Raw genomic sequence first — 13,646 nt, forward strand, 5'->3', positions numbered from 1 at the left:
TCCCCTCAGCAGAGAGCTGGTGTGGGTGAAGCGCAGCTTCAGACACAGCCCACCTCCTTTAGATGGATGACTGAGAGCTGCAGGTGTTCCTCTGTGCCTCCTACTTTTAATTTCTTCAGTCCCACGTCTCTGACTGCCTGCGCCTAGAAGGACACTAACCCAGATCTGTTCGCTGTATTTTTCCACCTGCACATAATTACGTACCTTGCGTGATTCTGCCTCACAAGTACCAACACTATTGTACTCTGCACTACACGCGCATTTTTTTATATATTTTTTTTGTATGGCAAAGGGGGTGTTGTGCCGGTTGTTATTTATTTCTATTATGCTGCTGCACGGCTAAAATGTCCTCTTTGCTTAACCAAGAAGCACTACCTTCTCCCATCACAGCAGCTTGAGGCGCCGCGGCCGCGATCTGCTGCAGAGAGGCGGCCTGACGTCAGCGGCGCCGAGCGGGCGGCGGGCGGAGCGGGGAGGGGAGGGGATGATTTCAGCGCTGGAAACGTCAAATTTTCTTCGGATTTCTTACGTTTGTGCATTATCACTACATGGGCTGCACCTAAGCAGTATATTACTACAATTGTTTACACGACTCAGCTTTAATTCATGATGAAGCCATAGACTACGGTGCGGAGGAACATGGTGAAGGTAGGCGGCGCGGTGCTTTGCTTTTCTTCTGGCTGCTCGGTGCCGGCTGGGTCTATGTGGGTTACCGCAGTTACATAAAATGATCTTTAATATCCGAGCGGAAGTTCATCTAGCCCCTTGGCATTCTCGGAAGGGAAGGCATACATTAACACATGTCCTCGCAATCAAACGGTATTTGCGTAAAATCAAAGTCAAAAGATGTAGCTGCGGTTAATGTAACTTTAATGGTTTATCATCGATGGCTTTACGCGTGCATTATCGGTGTAAATGCCAATGTGTGTCTGCATTTCGCCACCTTGCCTTGACATATTTACGCGTCTGTGCACCGGTACATTAAGCAGGAGCTGCCCTCTGAATAGTACTCTGCAACATGTTCGCATTTATACGTATTTTACAGATATGTGTGAGAGGAAAGCTTTCATTATACCCCTAGGAGACAGTTTGCGGCTTTGATTAAATGCATGCTGCAGGGGGATACTGGTTGTAGGTTTGCCTGCATATATATAGGTGAAGATCAGTTCAGTTTTTGGTGATGTGCATGTGTCTGTAAAGGGGAATATTTACTGTTTTGGTGTAGTATTTCTGACACTAGGTTATTAAAATGGAAACATCGTAGCCTGTAGCATGGCAGTGAGAAACTCGCTGGGATTTAGAGATCAGGCGGTGCAGTGCTGTTGAGGCCGGCTTTGCTTGATTCCGGTGTGGAGGGCTGGATGTGCCTCCATCGGGTACCTGTGCCGTGCTGGAGGTGTTCAACTGCATCAACATGACGTGCATTTTGTGCTTTGTACATTGTACGGAACCGAAGGCTACTTAACCAAACGATGCATAATTCAAAGTCGTTCCGAGAAACGTGGACAACGCAGGCCAGCTGCACAGCACAATTCGCTTACTGTGATGATAACGTTATAACGTCAGATGGCCTCGCCGTGCTGAGAAGATAAGTAACGCTTTAATTCACTTAGAGCGGCTTAGTGACAAACACTTTTTAACAAGAATTATATTCAGAATCACAAAATTTGAAAATAATTGTAATTTTCACATTCGCTAAGAACTGTTTAAATAGAATAAACATGCAGTAAGTCAGGGTTGTCTTTATGAATGTGATTTCTTGTTTATATAGATAGCCTTATGCCTTATTGATCCAAAGCAGGAATTTAGTAAGCACATTTGTAAGACGGGAGCATTTAACGTTAGATTAAGTTCACAGTATTGCAGATAGTATTGCGCGTTTCAGTAGTAGTATCATCATATGTAGTGTCAGTAGGGGTTTACGGTTTTCACCATGTGTCCACACCTAAGCAAAGTTGAAGTGTGATGGTTTGCCCCGTGCAATCTCTCTTAGCGAAACACTTTTCCTTTGGGATATAAAATATGTCTTCCTCTATAATTAGTTTTGGCCTGTCCAGGCTGACGTTGTACAGGCTACATTCAGTCGGGACCCGGGCTGCAGCTCGTGCCAATGACGGAACCCCTGCTGCACGTGGGCAGAGCTCTCCATGGGGGACCCTCCATAATGACAACGATAATACCGGATTATGCATGTCGAGAGGAGCTCCTTCAGTTCAAAGCATTCTCTTTGGTTACACTTTTGATTTACGTAGATTTCGTCTTTGTCGTCTCTCTGGTCTTGTACTGACAGATCAGATTAATGTCCATTTCGCCTCTGAGGAGCAGATAAATCGGTATACCAAGCTGTTTTGTGTTGCTTGTTTGAAATAATCAAATTCATGTACAATAGATAAGGCTAAAATGAAAAGCACAGATTTACCTGTGAATGCGGGGAGCTGAAATTGCGAGGGATGAGCTGTTCTTTATTTAAATTGCTTGTGGGTGTACATTATTGTCTTGCCAGGGCAGTGACTGATTGGTTATGGGGGGGGGCAATGATGGTGACATTCATTTTCCATGCAGAACAACATGGGAAGGAGACGCAAACAGACAATAACGCTGGGGAAGGAGACGCAAACAGACAATAACGCTGGGGAAGGAGACGCAGACAGACAATAACGCCGGGGAAGGAGACGCAGACAGACAATAACGCCGGGGAAGGAGACGCAGACGGACAATAACGCTGGGGAAGGAGACGCAGACGGACAATAACGCTGGGGAAGGAGACGCAGACGGACAATAACGCTGGGGAAGGAGACGCAGACGGACAATAACGCTGGGGAAGGAGACGTAGACGGACAATAACGCTGGGGAAGGAGACGCAGACAGACAATAACACTGGGGCTTTTGTTTGGTTCCCCTAGATGAGAGGCCTCTGGCGAAGCTCTGCAATGAATCCAATTCTGTCAGAATATGCAACAATTATTTCTTGACTGCTTGTTTGTAACTTGGTTCAGTGTAAGTGAATTTTTAAGCTAATATCCTAGCTATTACCTGCCTGGCCTGTGCCCACTGGGAGCAGCAGAGCCCCCTGGTGGCTAAGAGCTAGTGTCAGCATAGCTGTGATCGTCCCTTGGAAGTTCCTTTGGCCCCAGTCTTATGGTACGTTCCATTTGCCTTCAGAACTCAGATTCCGAATTTTGAAGCTGGAAGTGACGATACGCGCACTTCTGTTTCTTGGAGATCTGAGAAATATATCGGAGAAGCACAGAGGATCCCGAGTTCAGAATCCAAGATGGCTGCGCCCTTTATCGACAGAAGGGACAGTTGTAGCTTTATACTGTTTAAGCACTACTTCTTATTTGTGGCTCATTAAATCGGTCGCACACACTATACTGTCCAACTTATCTGTGGACGTGTTGCTACAGTGTTTTATACGTAAAGCACCATGCGTAATGTGTTATCAACTGATATTGCTAACAATGGCTAACAATTAACAGGGCTATAATTGGATTTCATAATTATTCGGATTATTTGTCAGATTTAAGGTAGTTAGCACTAATTGTGAGTGAACGAAGATAAAGGCCATTTAAACTGAGGTACCTTAAATCCGACGATGTCCGGCTAAGCAAAAAATATTGCTTTTTCTTATGGGTCCATGGTATTGCTAAAACAACGCATCCGACTCGGTTTTCCCCAAGTTTTTAGCGGATGTGACGCTAAAATGTAAACACACCATTAGGGGTAACACTACAAAAACAAGTTGCTCCAGTTTTCTCAAGCAAGATTGCTTTCCTTACAGCACTGGTCCTCAAACTGGGACACATTGGGAGATGATTTTCCGAGTATGCTACCTAAAAAGTTTTAAATCTTTTTTTTTTCCGTTGGCACCAAGTGGAGGAGTTTAAGTATCTCGGGATCTTGTTCACGAGTGGGGGAACGATGGAACGGGAGGTCGACAGGCGGATCGGTGCGGCGTCAGCAGTGATGCGGGCGCTGCATCGGTCTGTCATGGTGAAGAAGGAGCTGAGCCAAAAGGCGAAGCTCTCGATTTACCAGTCGATCTACGTTCCTACCTTCACCTATTGTTATGAGCTATGGGTAGTGACCGAAAGAACGAGATCGCGGGTGCAAGCAGCTGAGCAAATGAGTTTCCTCCGCAGGGTGGCTGGGCTCTCCCTTAGAGATAGGGTGAGGAGCTCAGTCATTCGGGAGGGACTCAGAGTAGAGCCGCTGCTCCTCTGCATCGAGAGGAGCCAGATGAGGTGGCTCCGGGACACCTCCCTGGGGAGGTGTTCTGGGCATGTCCCACTGGGAGGAGACCCCGGGGAAGACCCAGGACACGCTGGAGAGACTATGTCTCCCGGCTGGCCTGGGAACGCCTCGGGATCCCCCCAGAAGAGCTGGATGAAGTGGCCAGGGAGAGTCTCCTTGCTGAGACTGCTGCCCCCGCGACCCGACCCCGGATTAAGCGGAAGATGATGGATGGATGGATGGATGATGGATGGATGGATGGATGGATGGATGGCACCTGCCTCTCCACTCAACAAATGTCGTTGTCTAGCAATCCGTCAGAAAATTCTGCCGGTGGAGACTGCCCCCCCACCCCCATTTGGTGAAGTTTATCATGGGAAACCCTGAAGTTGGGACATTTTCTTCCTTTTTGTTGTGCTTATTGGTTTTGTATTTTTGGAGGAAAGAGCTTCGTCTTGGGGTTCAGCATGGGAGCTGCTACCTTCTTACCTTTCTATTAAATAAATGTCAAAGTTAGCAAGAGAGGGTAGCGGCTAATGCTGGCAGCTGGATGTCTTTTGCTGTCTGTGTCAGTTTCTTTCGCCTTTCACGTTTTCACTGGAGCGTGATGTCAGGACTGTCGGGGGGGCTGTCGGAGGTGGACGGGCTCTTACCTACATCGGAAATGAGACTTTAATGCTGCATGGCTTCTGATGGCTGTTGTTGCTGTGCTGAGCTGGACGGGTCCCCTGTGACCTCGTTACGAATCATGCTTTTGTTGTTCCTCATTAACAGACTCCATGCTGACTGTATCGATTGTGCTGTGCTAAGCTCTCGTGGGACAGTGTTCGGTGTCCAGCCTCCAGGTGCTTGTTGGTATGAAGGCAGGAAGTGGCCCTAGTTCTTAATGATTTTGTTAGAAACTCCCAGAAGACAGGTGTGTTTTTGTCTTCATCTCATTTCTAATGTGGGTCAGTCATGTTCCAGTGAAGGCTACATTGCAGTGAAGTTCACATAGATGACTATCAGCGATAGTTTTTCTCTCTATTATGAGTATCTGGCCACTCCACTTCTACTTCAGTCTGCATACTCTTGTTACTGGAGGTTGCTGTGTCTGTCGCCTTGTACTCATTCCACTTACAGTTACACTTCACTGGAGCCTATATCTTCTTCTTGTTTGGTGCCGTATTCTTGGTCTAACATCTGACCGTATCTCCTACACATGCCTGCCTCCCTCACAGCTGAGTGTAGGATGTGTCTCTGCTGTGACGGACCCACTGAAGTTCTCCCAGATCCTTCAGGATAATGCATGATTTAATTATGGTTCCATTGCATCCCATTCCATCTGTGTATCCCATGTTGTCCTCCCTGTCTCATTCTCTGCTGTTAAAAAGTCTAAAGACCTGTTTCTGACACTGTGACCCCTTCTTGTTGACCTGTCCCACCTACGTGGTGTGTCTCTCAGCTCTGTTCCACTCTGCGTACCTGTCCCACCTACGTGGCGTGTCTCTCAGCTGTGTCCCACTCTGCGTACCTGTCCCACCTACGTGGCGTGTCTCTCAGCTGTGTCCCACTCTGAGTACCTGTCCCACCTACGTGGCGTGTCTCTCAGCTCTGTTCCACTCTGCGTACCTGTCCCACCTACGTGGCGTGTCTCTCAGCTCTGTTCCACTCTGCGTACCTGTCCCACCTACGTGGCGTGTCTCTCAGCTGTGTCCCACTCTGAGTACCTGTCCCACCTACGTGGCGTGTCTCTCAGCTCTGTTCCACTCTGCGTACCTGTCCCACCTACGTGGCGTGTCTCTCAGCTGTGTCCCACTCTGCGTACCTGTCCCACCTACGTGGCGTGTCTCTCAGCTGTGTCCCACTCTGAGTACCTGTCCCACCTACGTGGCGTGTCTCTCAGCTGTGTCCCACTCTGAGTACCTGTCCCACCTACGTGGCGTGTCTCTCAGCTCTGTCCCACCCTGCGTACCTGTCCCACCTACGTGGCGTGTCTCTCAGCTCTGTTCCACCCTGCGTACCTGTCCCACCTACGTGGCGTGTCTCTCAGCTCTGTTCCACTCTGCGTACCTGTCCCACCTACGTGGCGTGTCTCTCAGCTGTGTCCCACCCTGCGTACCTGTCCCACCTACGTGGCGTGTCTCTCAGCTGTGTCCCACTCTGCGTACCTGTCCCACCTACGTGACGTGTCTCTCAGCTGTGTCCCACCCTGTGTACCTGTCCCACCTACGTGGCGTGTCTCTCAGCTGTGTCCCACCCTGCGTACCTGTCCCACCTACGTGGCGTGTCTCTCAGCTGTGTCCCACCCTGCGTACCTGTCCCACCTACGTGGCGTGTCTCTCAGCTGTGTCCCACCCTGCGTACCTGTCCCACCTACGTGGCGTGTCTCTCAGCTGTGTCCCACCCTGCGTACCTGTCCCACCTACGTGGCGTGTCTCTCAGCTCTGTTCCACTCTGCGTACCTGTCCCACCTACGTGGCGTGTCTCTCAGCTGTGTCCCACCCTGCGTACCTGTCCCACCTACGTGGCGTGTCTCTCAGCTGTGTCCCACTCTGCGTACCTGTCCCGTCTACGTGGTGTGTCTCTCAGCTCTGTTCCACTCTGCGTACCTGTCCCACCTACGTGGCGTGTCTCTCAGCTGTGTCCCACTCTGCGTACCTGTCCCACCTAGTTGGCGTGTCTCTCAGCTCTGTTCCACTCTGTGTACCTGTCCCACCTACGTGGCGTGTCTCTCAGCTGTGTCCCACTCTGCGTACCTGTCCCGTCTATGTGGTGTGTCTCTCAGCTGTGTCCCACTCTGCGTACCTGTCCCACCTACGTGGCGTGTCTCTCAGCTGTGTCCCACTCTGCTTATCTGTCCCACCTACGTGGCGTGTCTCTCAGCTGTGTCCCACTCTGCATACCTGTCCCACCTACGTGGCGTGTCTCTCAGCTGTGTCCCACTCTGCTTCCTCAGCTGCCTTGCAGTCTCTTTCTCCCTGAATGCTATGTCACTGCTGTCCCAGTTAACTCCCACAGTTCTCATGATGCCTTTTTTTGCACTGACTCTGAACTGTCTCACTACCCTGTTTTTGCTCCTTGCTTTTGCTTATATTTTTGGGTGGCTTTTATCACTCTTCACTCAGACCCCAGTGAAGCTTTTTCTTCTGTTTAGCCTCGAGCAAAGGAGACTAAGGGGGGACATGACCCAGGTATATAAGATTCTAACAGGTCTGGATGCTGTTCAGCCAAATGGCTATTTTAATAAGGGTTTAAATAGTAGAAGTCGTGGCCATAGGGGGAAATTAGTGAGAGAACATTTTAAAACGAATCTGAGGAAGCACTTCTTCACACAGTGTGTATGGAATAGTCTTCCTGCTGGTGTAGCACAAGCTAAAACCCTGGGTTCCTTTAAATCAGAGCTAGATAAGATTTTAACAACTCTGAGCTATTAGTTAAGTTCTGCCCAAACAAACTTGATGGGCTGAATGGCCTCCTCTCGTTTGTAAATATCTTATGTTCTTAAGCCTGTTTGAATGCTGTTAGTCATCCACATGCTGATTCCACTGAATCACCTGATGTTGTCTTGGTGTGTGTGGGAGTGTGTCCGGGGAGAGCATTCCTGCAAACATGCCAAATCTGCTCTGGGACTTTTCAGGGGCCTTGCAGTGTGAGCCTGTGTGCCAGCATGCTGATTGGTGCCACAGATGGTCCCCTCTTTTGTGTCACAGCCAGGAAACTGGAGCATCATGGTAGATTGTGTTTAATGGAGTTAATAATCATGAATGATGTGCCGTGTGTTCAATGCCTTGTTGAACATACTGAAAGTCCAGAAAACAAGAAGTCGCACGGCTGGAAATCTGACAAAATGCTGACCGTAGCTTTGGCTTATGGACATGCAGAAACATGAGCGTTTAAACTGGAGTGCCACATGATGACAGGGGTCCTGGCAGGAGCACAAGTATATAACCCAGCCTGCCATCAGGTAGCGGGGGTCACGGTGGGAGCGCGGGCGTTTAACCCGGCGTGCCTCGTGGTGGCGGGGGTCACGGTGGGAGCGCGGACGTTTAACCCGGCGTACTTCGTGGTGGCGGGGGTCACGGTGGGAGCGCGGGCGTTTAACCCGGCGTGCCTCGTGGCGGCGGGGGTCACGGTGGGAGCGCGGACGTTTAACCCGGCGTGCCTCGTGGTGGCGGGGGGTAACGGTGGGAGCGCGGACGTTTAACCCGGCGTGCCTCGTGGTGGCGGGGGGTAACGGTGGGAGCGCGGGCGTTTAACCCGGCGTGCCTCGTGGTGGCGGGGGGTAACGGTGGGAGCGCGGGCGTTTAACCCGGCGTGCCTCGTGGTGGCGGGGGTCACGGTGGGAGCGCGGGCGTTTAACCCGGCGTGCCTCGTGGTGGCGGGGGTCGCGGTGGGAGCGCGGGCGTTTAACCCGGCGTGCCTCGTGGTGGCGGGGGGTCGCGGCGGGGAGCGCGGGCGTTTAACCCGACGTGCCTCGTGGTGGCGGGGGTCGCGGCGGGAGCGCGGACGTTTAACCCGGCGTGCCTCGTGGTGGCGGGGGTCGCGGTGGGAGCGCGGGCGTTTAACCCGACGTGCCTCGTGGTGGCGGGGGTCACGGTGGGAGCGCGGGCGTTTAACCCGACGTGCCTCGTGGTGGCGGGGGGTCACGGTGGGAGCGCGGGCGTTTAACCCGGCGTGCCTCGTGGTGGCGGGGGGTCACGGTGGGAGCGCGGGCGTTTAACCCGGCGTGCCTCGTGGCGGCGGGGGGTAACGGTGGGAGCGCGGGCGCTTAACCCGGCGTGCCTCGAGGCGGCGGGGGTCGCGGTGGGAGCGCGGGCGCTTAACCCGGCGTGCCTCGTGGCGGCGGGGGGTAACGGTGGGAGCGCGGGCGCTTAACCCGGCGTGCCTCGTGGCGGCGGGGGTCACGGTGGGAGCGCGGGCGCTTAACCCGGCGTGCCTCGTGGCGGCGGGGGTCGCGGTGGGAGCGCGGGCGTTTAACCCGGCGTGCCTCGTGGCGGCGGGGGGTCACGGTGGGAGCGCGGACGTTTAACCCGGCGTGCCTCGTGGCGGCGGGGGTCACGGTGGGAGCGCGGACGTTTAACCCGGCGTGCCTCGTGGTGGCGGGGGTCACGGTGGGAGCGCGGGCGTTTAACCCGGCGTGCCTCGTGGTGGCGGGGGTAACGGTGGGAGCGCGGGCGCTTAACCCGGCGTGCCTCGTGGCGGCGGGGGTCGCGGTGGGAGCGCGGGCGCTTAACCCGGCGTGCCTCGTGGCGGCGGGGGTAACGGTGGGAGCGCGGGCGCTTAACCCGGCGTGCCTCGTGGCGGCGGGGGTAACGGTGGGAGCGCGGGCGTTTAACCCGGCGTGCCTCGTGGCGGCGGGGGTAACGGTGGGAGCGCGGGCGCTTAACCCGGCGTGCCTCGTGGCGGCGGGGGTCGCGGTGGGAGCGCGGGCGTTTAACCCGGCGTGCCTCGTGGCGGCGGGGGTAACGGTGGGAGCGCAGACGTTTAACCCGGCGTGCCTCGTGGCGGCGGGGGTCACGGTGGGAGCGCAGACGTTTAACCCGGCGTGCCTCGTGGTGGCGGGGGTCACGGTGGGAGCGCGGGCGTTTAACCCGACGTGCCTCGTGGTGGCGGGGGTCACGGTGGGAGCGCGGGCGTTTAACCCGACGTGCCTCGTGGTGGCGGGGGTCGCGGTGGGAGCGCGGGCGTTTAACCCGGCGTGCCTCGTGGTGGCGGGGGTCGCGGTGGGAGCGCGGGCGTTTAACCCGGCGTGCCTCGTGGTGGCGGGGGTCACGGTGGGAGCGCGGGCGTTTAACCCGACGTGCCTCGTGGTGGCGGGGGTCACGGTGGGAGCGCGGACGTTTAACCCGGCGTGCCTCGTGGTGGCGGGGGGTCACGGTGGGAGCGCGGGCATTTAACCTGGCGTGCCTCGTGGTGGCGGGGGTCACGGTGGGAGTGCGGACGTTTAACCCAGCCTGCATGTGGCATGTGGGTTTTCCACAGCTCCCAGCTTCAAATGCTGAGGGAAAACGGGCAGTATGAAGGCCCGGCTGCCAGCCGCACACTTCCATGCCAGGCAGCGATATGTAACTGACAGCCCACCAAGCTCCCTTCTGCCCAATTAAATTCCCCTGCTGTCCGTCTGGCGCCAAACCTGGCAGTGGGATGGGGCCCTGCCCCCACTGGCACTCCGTCCGCCAGCTTACCAGCCAGTGACGCAGACTGCTCTCACTGCCACAATCCTCCTCCACAGGCTCATGAAGACTTGCATACTTATTCTCACCTTCAGAACTTTGGCTTCTTCTAAGCAAGGTGCCTTTCCTACAGCAATACTGTGGAAGAAAATATTCAGTAGGATACATTTTAAGATGCTTATGACTTCTTTGGGATTATTTTACCTTCTCTTAGAGAAGAGTTTTAGCATGAACACGTCAAATAGCTGTGGAATTAATTCATAATCTGTAATCATTTATATCACTTATGTTTGATTTCTGCTTTTTAATGTGAAGTAATGGCAAAGTCAGATTTATGATGATTCCCCTGTCAAATGCCAGCTGTATTGTAATGATTTTAGTGGTTCGACCTCGGCACATTCATGCAGAATTATTGCCTTCAGCCGTTAGCTGTCTGTGAGTTGAGATGTAATGTGTAGTATAACTGTCTCGCGCTTTGTTCTCTGTGCTGGAGTACTGCATCTGCAAATGTTCTTCTCTCAGGTTGGCATTATAATCTGGACTGGCATCCCTCCCAGGGTCTACCCAAGCCCCATGCCCCGTGATGGACTGCCATCCATCCCGTCCAGGGTGCACCTCAGCCCCACGCCCTGTGATGGACTGGCATCCCTCCCAGGGTCTACCCTAGCCCCGCGCCCTGTGATGGACCGGCGTCCTGTCTGGGGTGTACCCCAGCCCCGTGCCCTGTGATGGACCAGCATCCCGTCCAGGGTGTACCCCAGCCCCGTGCCCTGTGATGGACCAGCATCCCGTCCAGGGTGTACCCCAGCCCCGTGCCCTTTGATGGACCGGCATCCCGTCCAGGGTGTACCCCAGCCCCGTGCCCTGCGATGGACCGGCATCCCATCCAGGGTGTACCCCAGCCCCGTGCCCTGTGATGGACCGGCATCCCGTCCAGGGTGTACCCCAGCCCCGTGCCCTGCGATGGACCGGCATCCCATCCAGGGTGTACCCCAGCCCCGTGCCCTGTGATGGACCCGCATCCCATCCAGGGTGTACCCCAGCCCCGTGCCCTGTGATGGACCGGCATGCCATCCAGGGTGTACCCCAGCCCCGTGCCCCGTGATGGACCGGCATGCCATCCAGGGTGTACCCCAGCCCCGTGCCCTGTGATGGACCGGCATCCCATCCAGGGTGTACCCCAGCCCCGTGCCCTGTGATGGACCGGCATGCCATCCAGGGTGTACCCCAGCCCCGTGCCCTGTGATGGACCGGCCTGCCATCCAGGGTGTACCCCAGCCCCGTGCCCTGTGATGGACCCGCATCCCATCCAGGGTGTACCCCAGCCCTGTGCCCTGTGATGGATCGGCATGCCATCCAGGGTGTACCCCAGCCCCGTGCCCCGTGATGGACCGGCATGCCATCCAGGGTGTACCCCAGCCCCGTGCCCTGTGATGGACCGGCATCCCATCCAGGGTGTACCCCGGCCCCGTGCCCTGTGCTAGCTGTGATAGGCTTCAGGTCCGACGTGACTCTGACCAGGATGAGCGATTGTTAGATAGATGATGTATAGCAGGTGCCTGTTATAGGATAGATGTTATGGTGTATCATATCACCGTAAGTTAACAATAACTGGTCTCCTCATTGGTCAGACCAATTATTTCAGTTCATGAAAACTTGCTGGTGCATCTCGTGGTCCTCACCCTGGCCATCTTCTTCTCTTCCAGGTTTGGCAGGTAAGAGCTTGAAGAGGTTAAGGCAATCAAGGCCGTTGAGTGTCTGAGGGCTTCTTTCCTGTGCCTGGGGCATCTTTGACTTGCTGTGGTGACTCAGCATGCATGCGGGGCAGTCCCTGCTGCCAGGACGCCCCTAACCCAAGTGAAGCCTCTACACCCGTTATGAGAGGAGGAGCTGAGGTGCCCCGCTGTGCGGCAGCGTGAGCCGGGGGATTCAGTATGGCATCGCTAGACTTGCCGTACCGCTGTCCACGCTGTGGGGAGCACAAGCGCTTTCGCAGCCTGTCCTCTCTCAGGGCTCACCTGGAGTACAGCCATACCTATGAGACCCTCTACGTCCTGTCCAAGTCCAGCAGCGTGTGTGAGGGCGCCCTCGTCCCCCTGGTGGGCCCAGCAGGGGGGCAGGAGGTTTTTGAGCGTGCCTCCTTTGGCAACAAGGAACACCACTTTCCCTACGAACTGGCGTGCGCTGATGATCTGGGCCTGACGACTACGGCCGCGTGCTACATCCCAGAGGTGGAAATTCCGCTGGGGGAGATCTTCATCAAACGAGACATGACCTCTGGCAGCCCTGCCACTCCCAGCAACGCTCTGGCGGTGGCCGCCAGTGCCATGGAGGCGGCCTATGAGGAGGGCCTGGCCCGGCTGAGGATGAGGGCCTTCGAGAGACTGGAGCTGGACGAACGGTTGGAGAAACTGTCAGAGGAGGTGGAAGAGAAGATAACGGCACGTGTGGGCCGCCTGCAGGCAGAGCTGGAGAAGAAAAGCATGGAGCTGGAGAAGGCCAAGCAGGAGAGCGTAAGGCTCGGCCAGGAGAAGCAGGACCTGGAAGGCAAGGCCTCGGAGCTTTCACACCAGGTGGACGTCTCTGTGGAGATGCTAGCCAGCCTCAAGCAGGACCTGGTCAACAAGGAGCAGGAACTGACCCGTAAGCAGCAGTAAGTATCACCCAAACTTCCTGTCCTTGGAAGGTATCTCATCTAACCCAGCATCACAGAGCTGCAGGATGTCATCCTGTTAATGCAGCTTCTTCATGTTAGACACCACGTTAGCATTTATCTGATAAGAAATATTGCGTTTGTATGCGAGGCGCCCTGCTTGTGTGTTGCGTCACACTTAGCCATGTGGTGGGTGAGTTCAAAGGTCACTAAAGTGTGAAGGCAGGCTGAGGCACCCGCATGACCCCCCCCCCATCTCCGTCCCCTTCCAGGCTACCCTCTTGTCTTATTTTCACAATTACCTTGATAAAATGATAAAAGTAGGGGTTTTGCTTTAATGATATGCATTTACTTGCATGCCTATTTATATTACATGTAACCAAGAAAAATCTTTTTAGAAACATTTGTAAATGTATTTTATTACTTTAAACGCTTGCTGCCACTATGAAACTGAATAGACAATAATCTAACAAAACATGACATATCATATCAAGGGAAATGTAAACAATTTTTCATTTAATGTAACTCAAACCTTTTCAAAACATTCATACATTATGTACAGTAATAACAAAACATGTTGCTATAGAGTTAAATGTACATAATCT

The 13,646-nt window shown here is 54.2% G+C and overlaps 2 protein-coding genes across 5 annotated transcripts in view; one reads left to right on the plus strand and one right to left on the minus strand.

Annotated features, from left to right (window-relative positions):
* The first annotated feature begins 488 nt into the window (after positions 1-488).
* The window catches only part of LOC125705190 (F-box only protein 41-like), a 31,994-nt gene continuing 18,836 nt past the window's right edge, over positions 489-13,646 (plus strand). For all 4 annotated transcript variants that reach the window (XR_007381449.1, XR_007381450.1, XM_048971630.1 and 1 more), the window contains exons 1-2: positions 489-648; positions 12,095-13,041. Coding sequence is in view for 2 of the 4 variants with exons in the window: in XM_048971630.1 (XP_048827587.1) it covers positions 12,323-13,041 (719 nt within the window). In the remaining 2 variants the exon portion in view is untranslated. The remainder of the gene's footprint in view (positions 649-12,094; positions 13,042-13,646) is intronic.
* On the minus strand, positions 9,189-10,175 carry LOC125705213 (pre-mRNA-splicing factor 38B-like). The gene has a single exon (XM_048971655.1). It carries the CDS (start codon positions 10,173-10,175, stop codon positions 9,189-9,191), a length of 987 nt encoding a protein of 328 aa, XP_048827612.1.

This window comes from Brienomyrus brachyistius, chromosome 12 (genome assembly GCF_023856365.1).
Source record: "Brienomyrus brachyistius isolate T26 chromosome 12, BBRACH_0.4, whole genome shotgun sequence".
NCBI classification, from domain to species: Eukaryota; Metazoa; Chordata; class Actinopteri; order Osteoglossiformes; family Mormyridae; genus Brienomyrus; species Brienomyrus brachyistius.

Excerpts from the sequence above, each read along its gene's own strand:
- LOC125705213 (XM_048971655.1), bottom strand. The coding sequence starts at position 10,175 with ATGCAGGCTGGGTTAAACGTCCGCACTCCCACCGTGACCCCCGCCACC.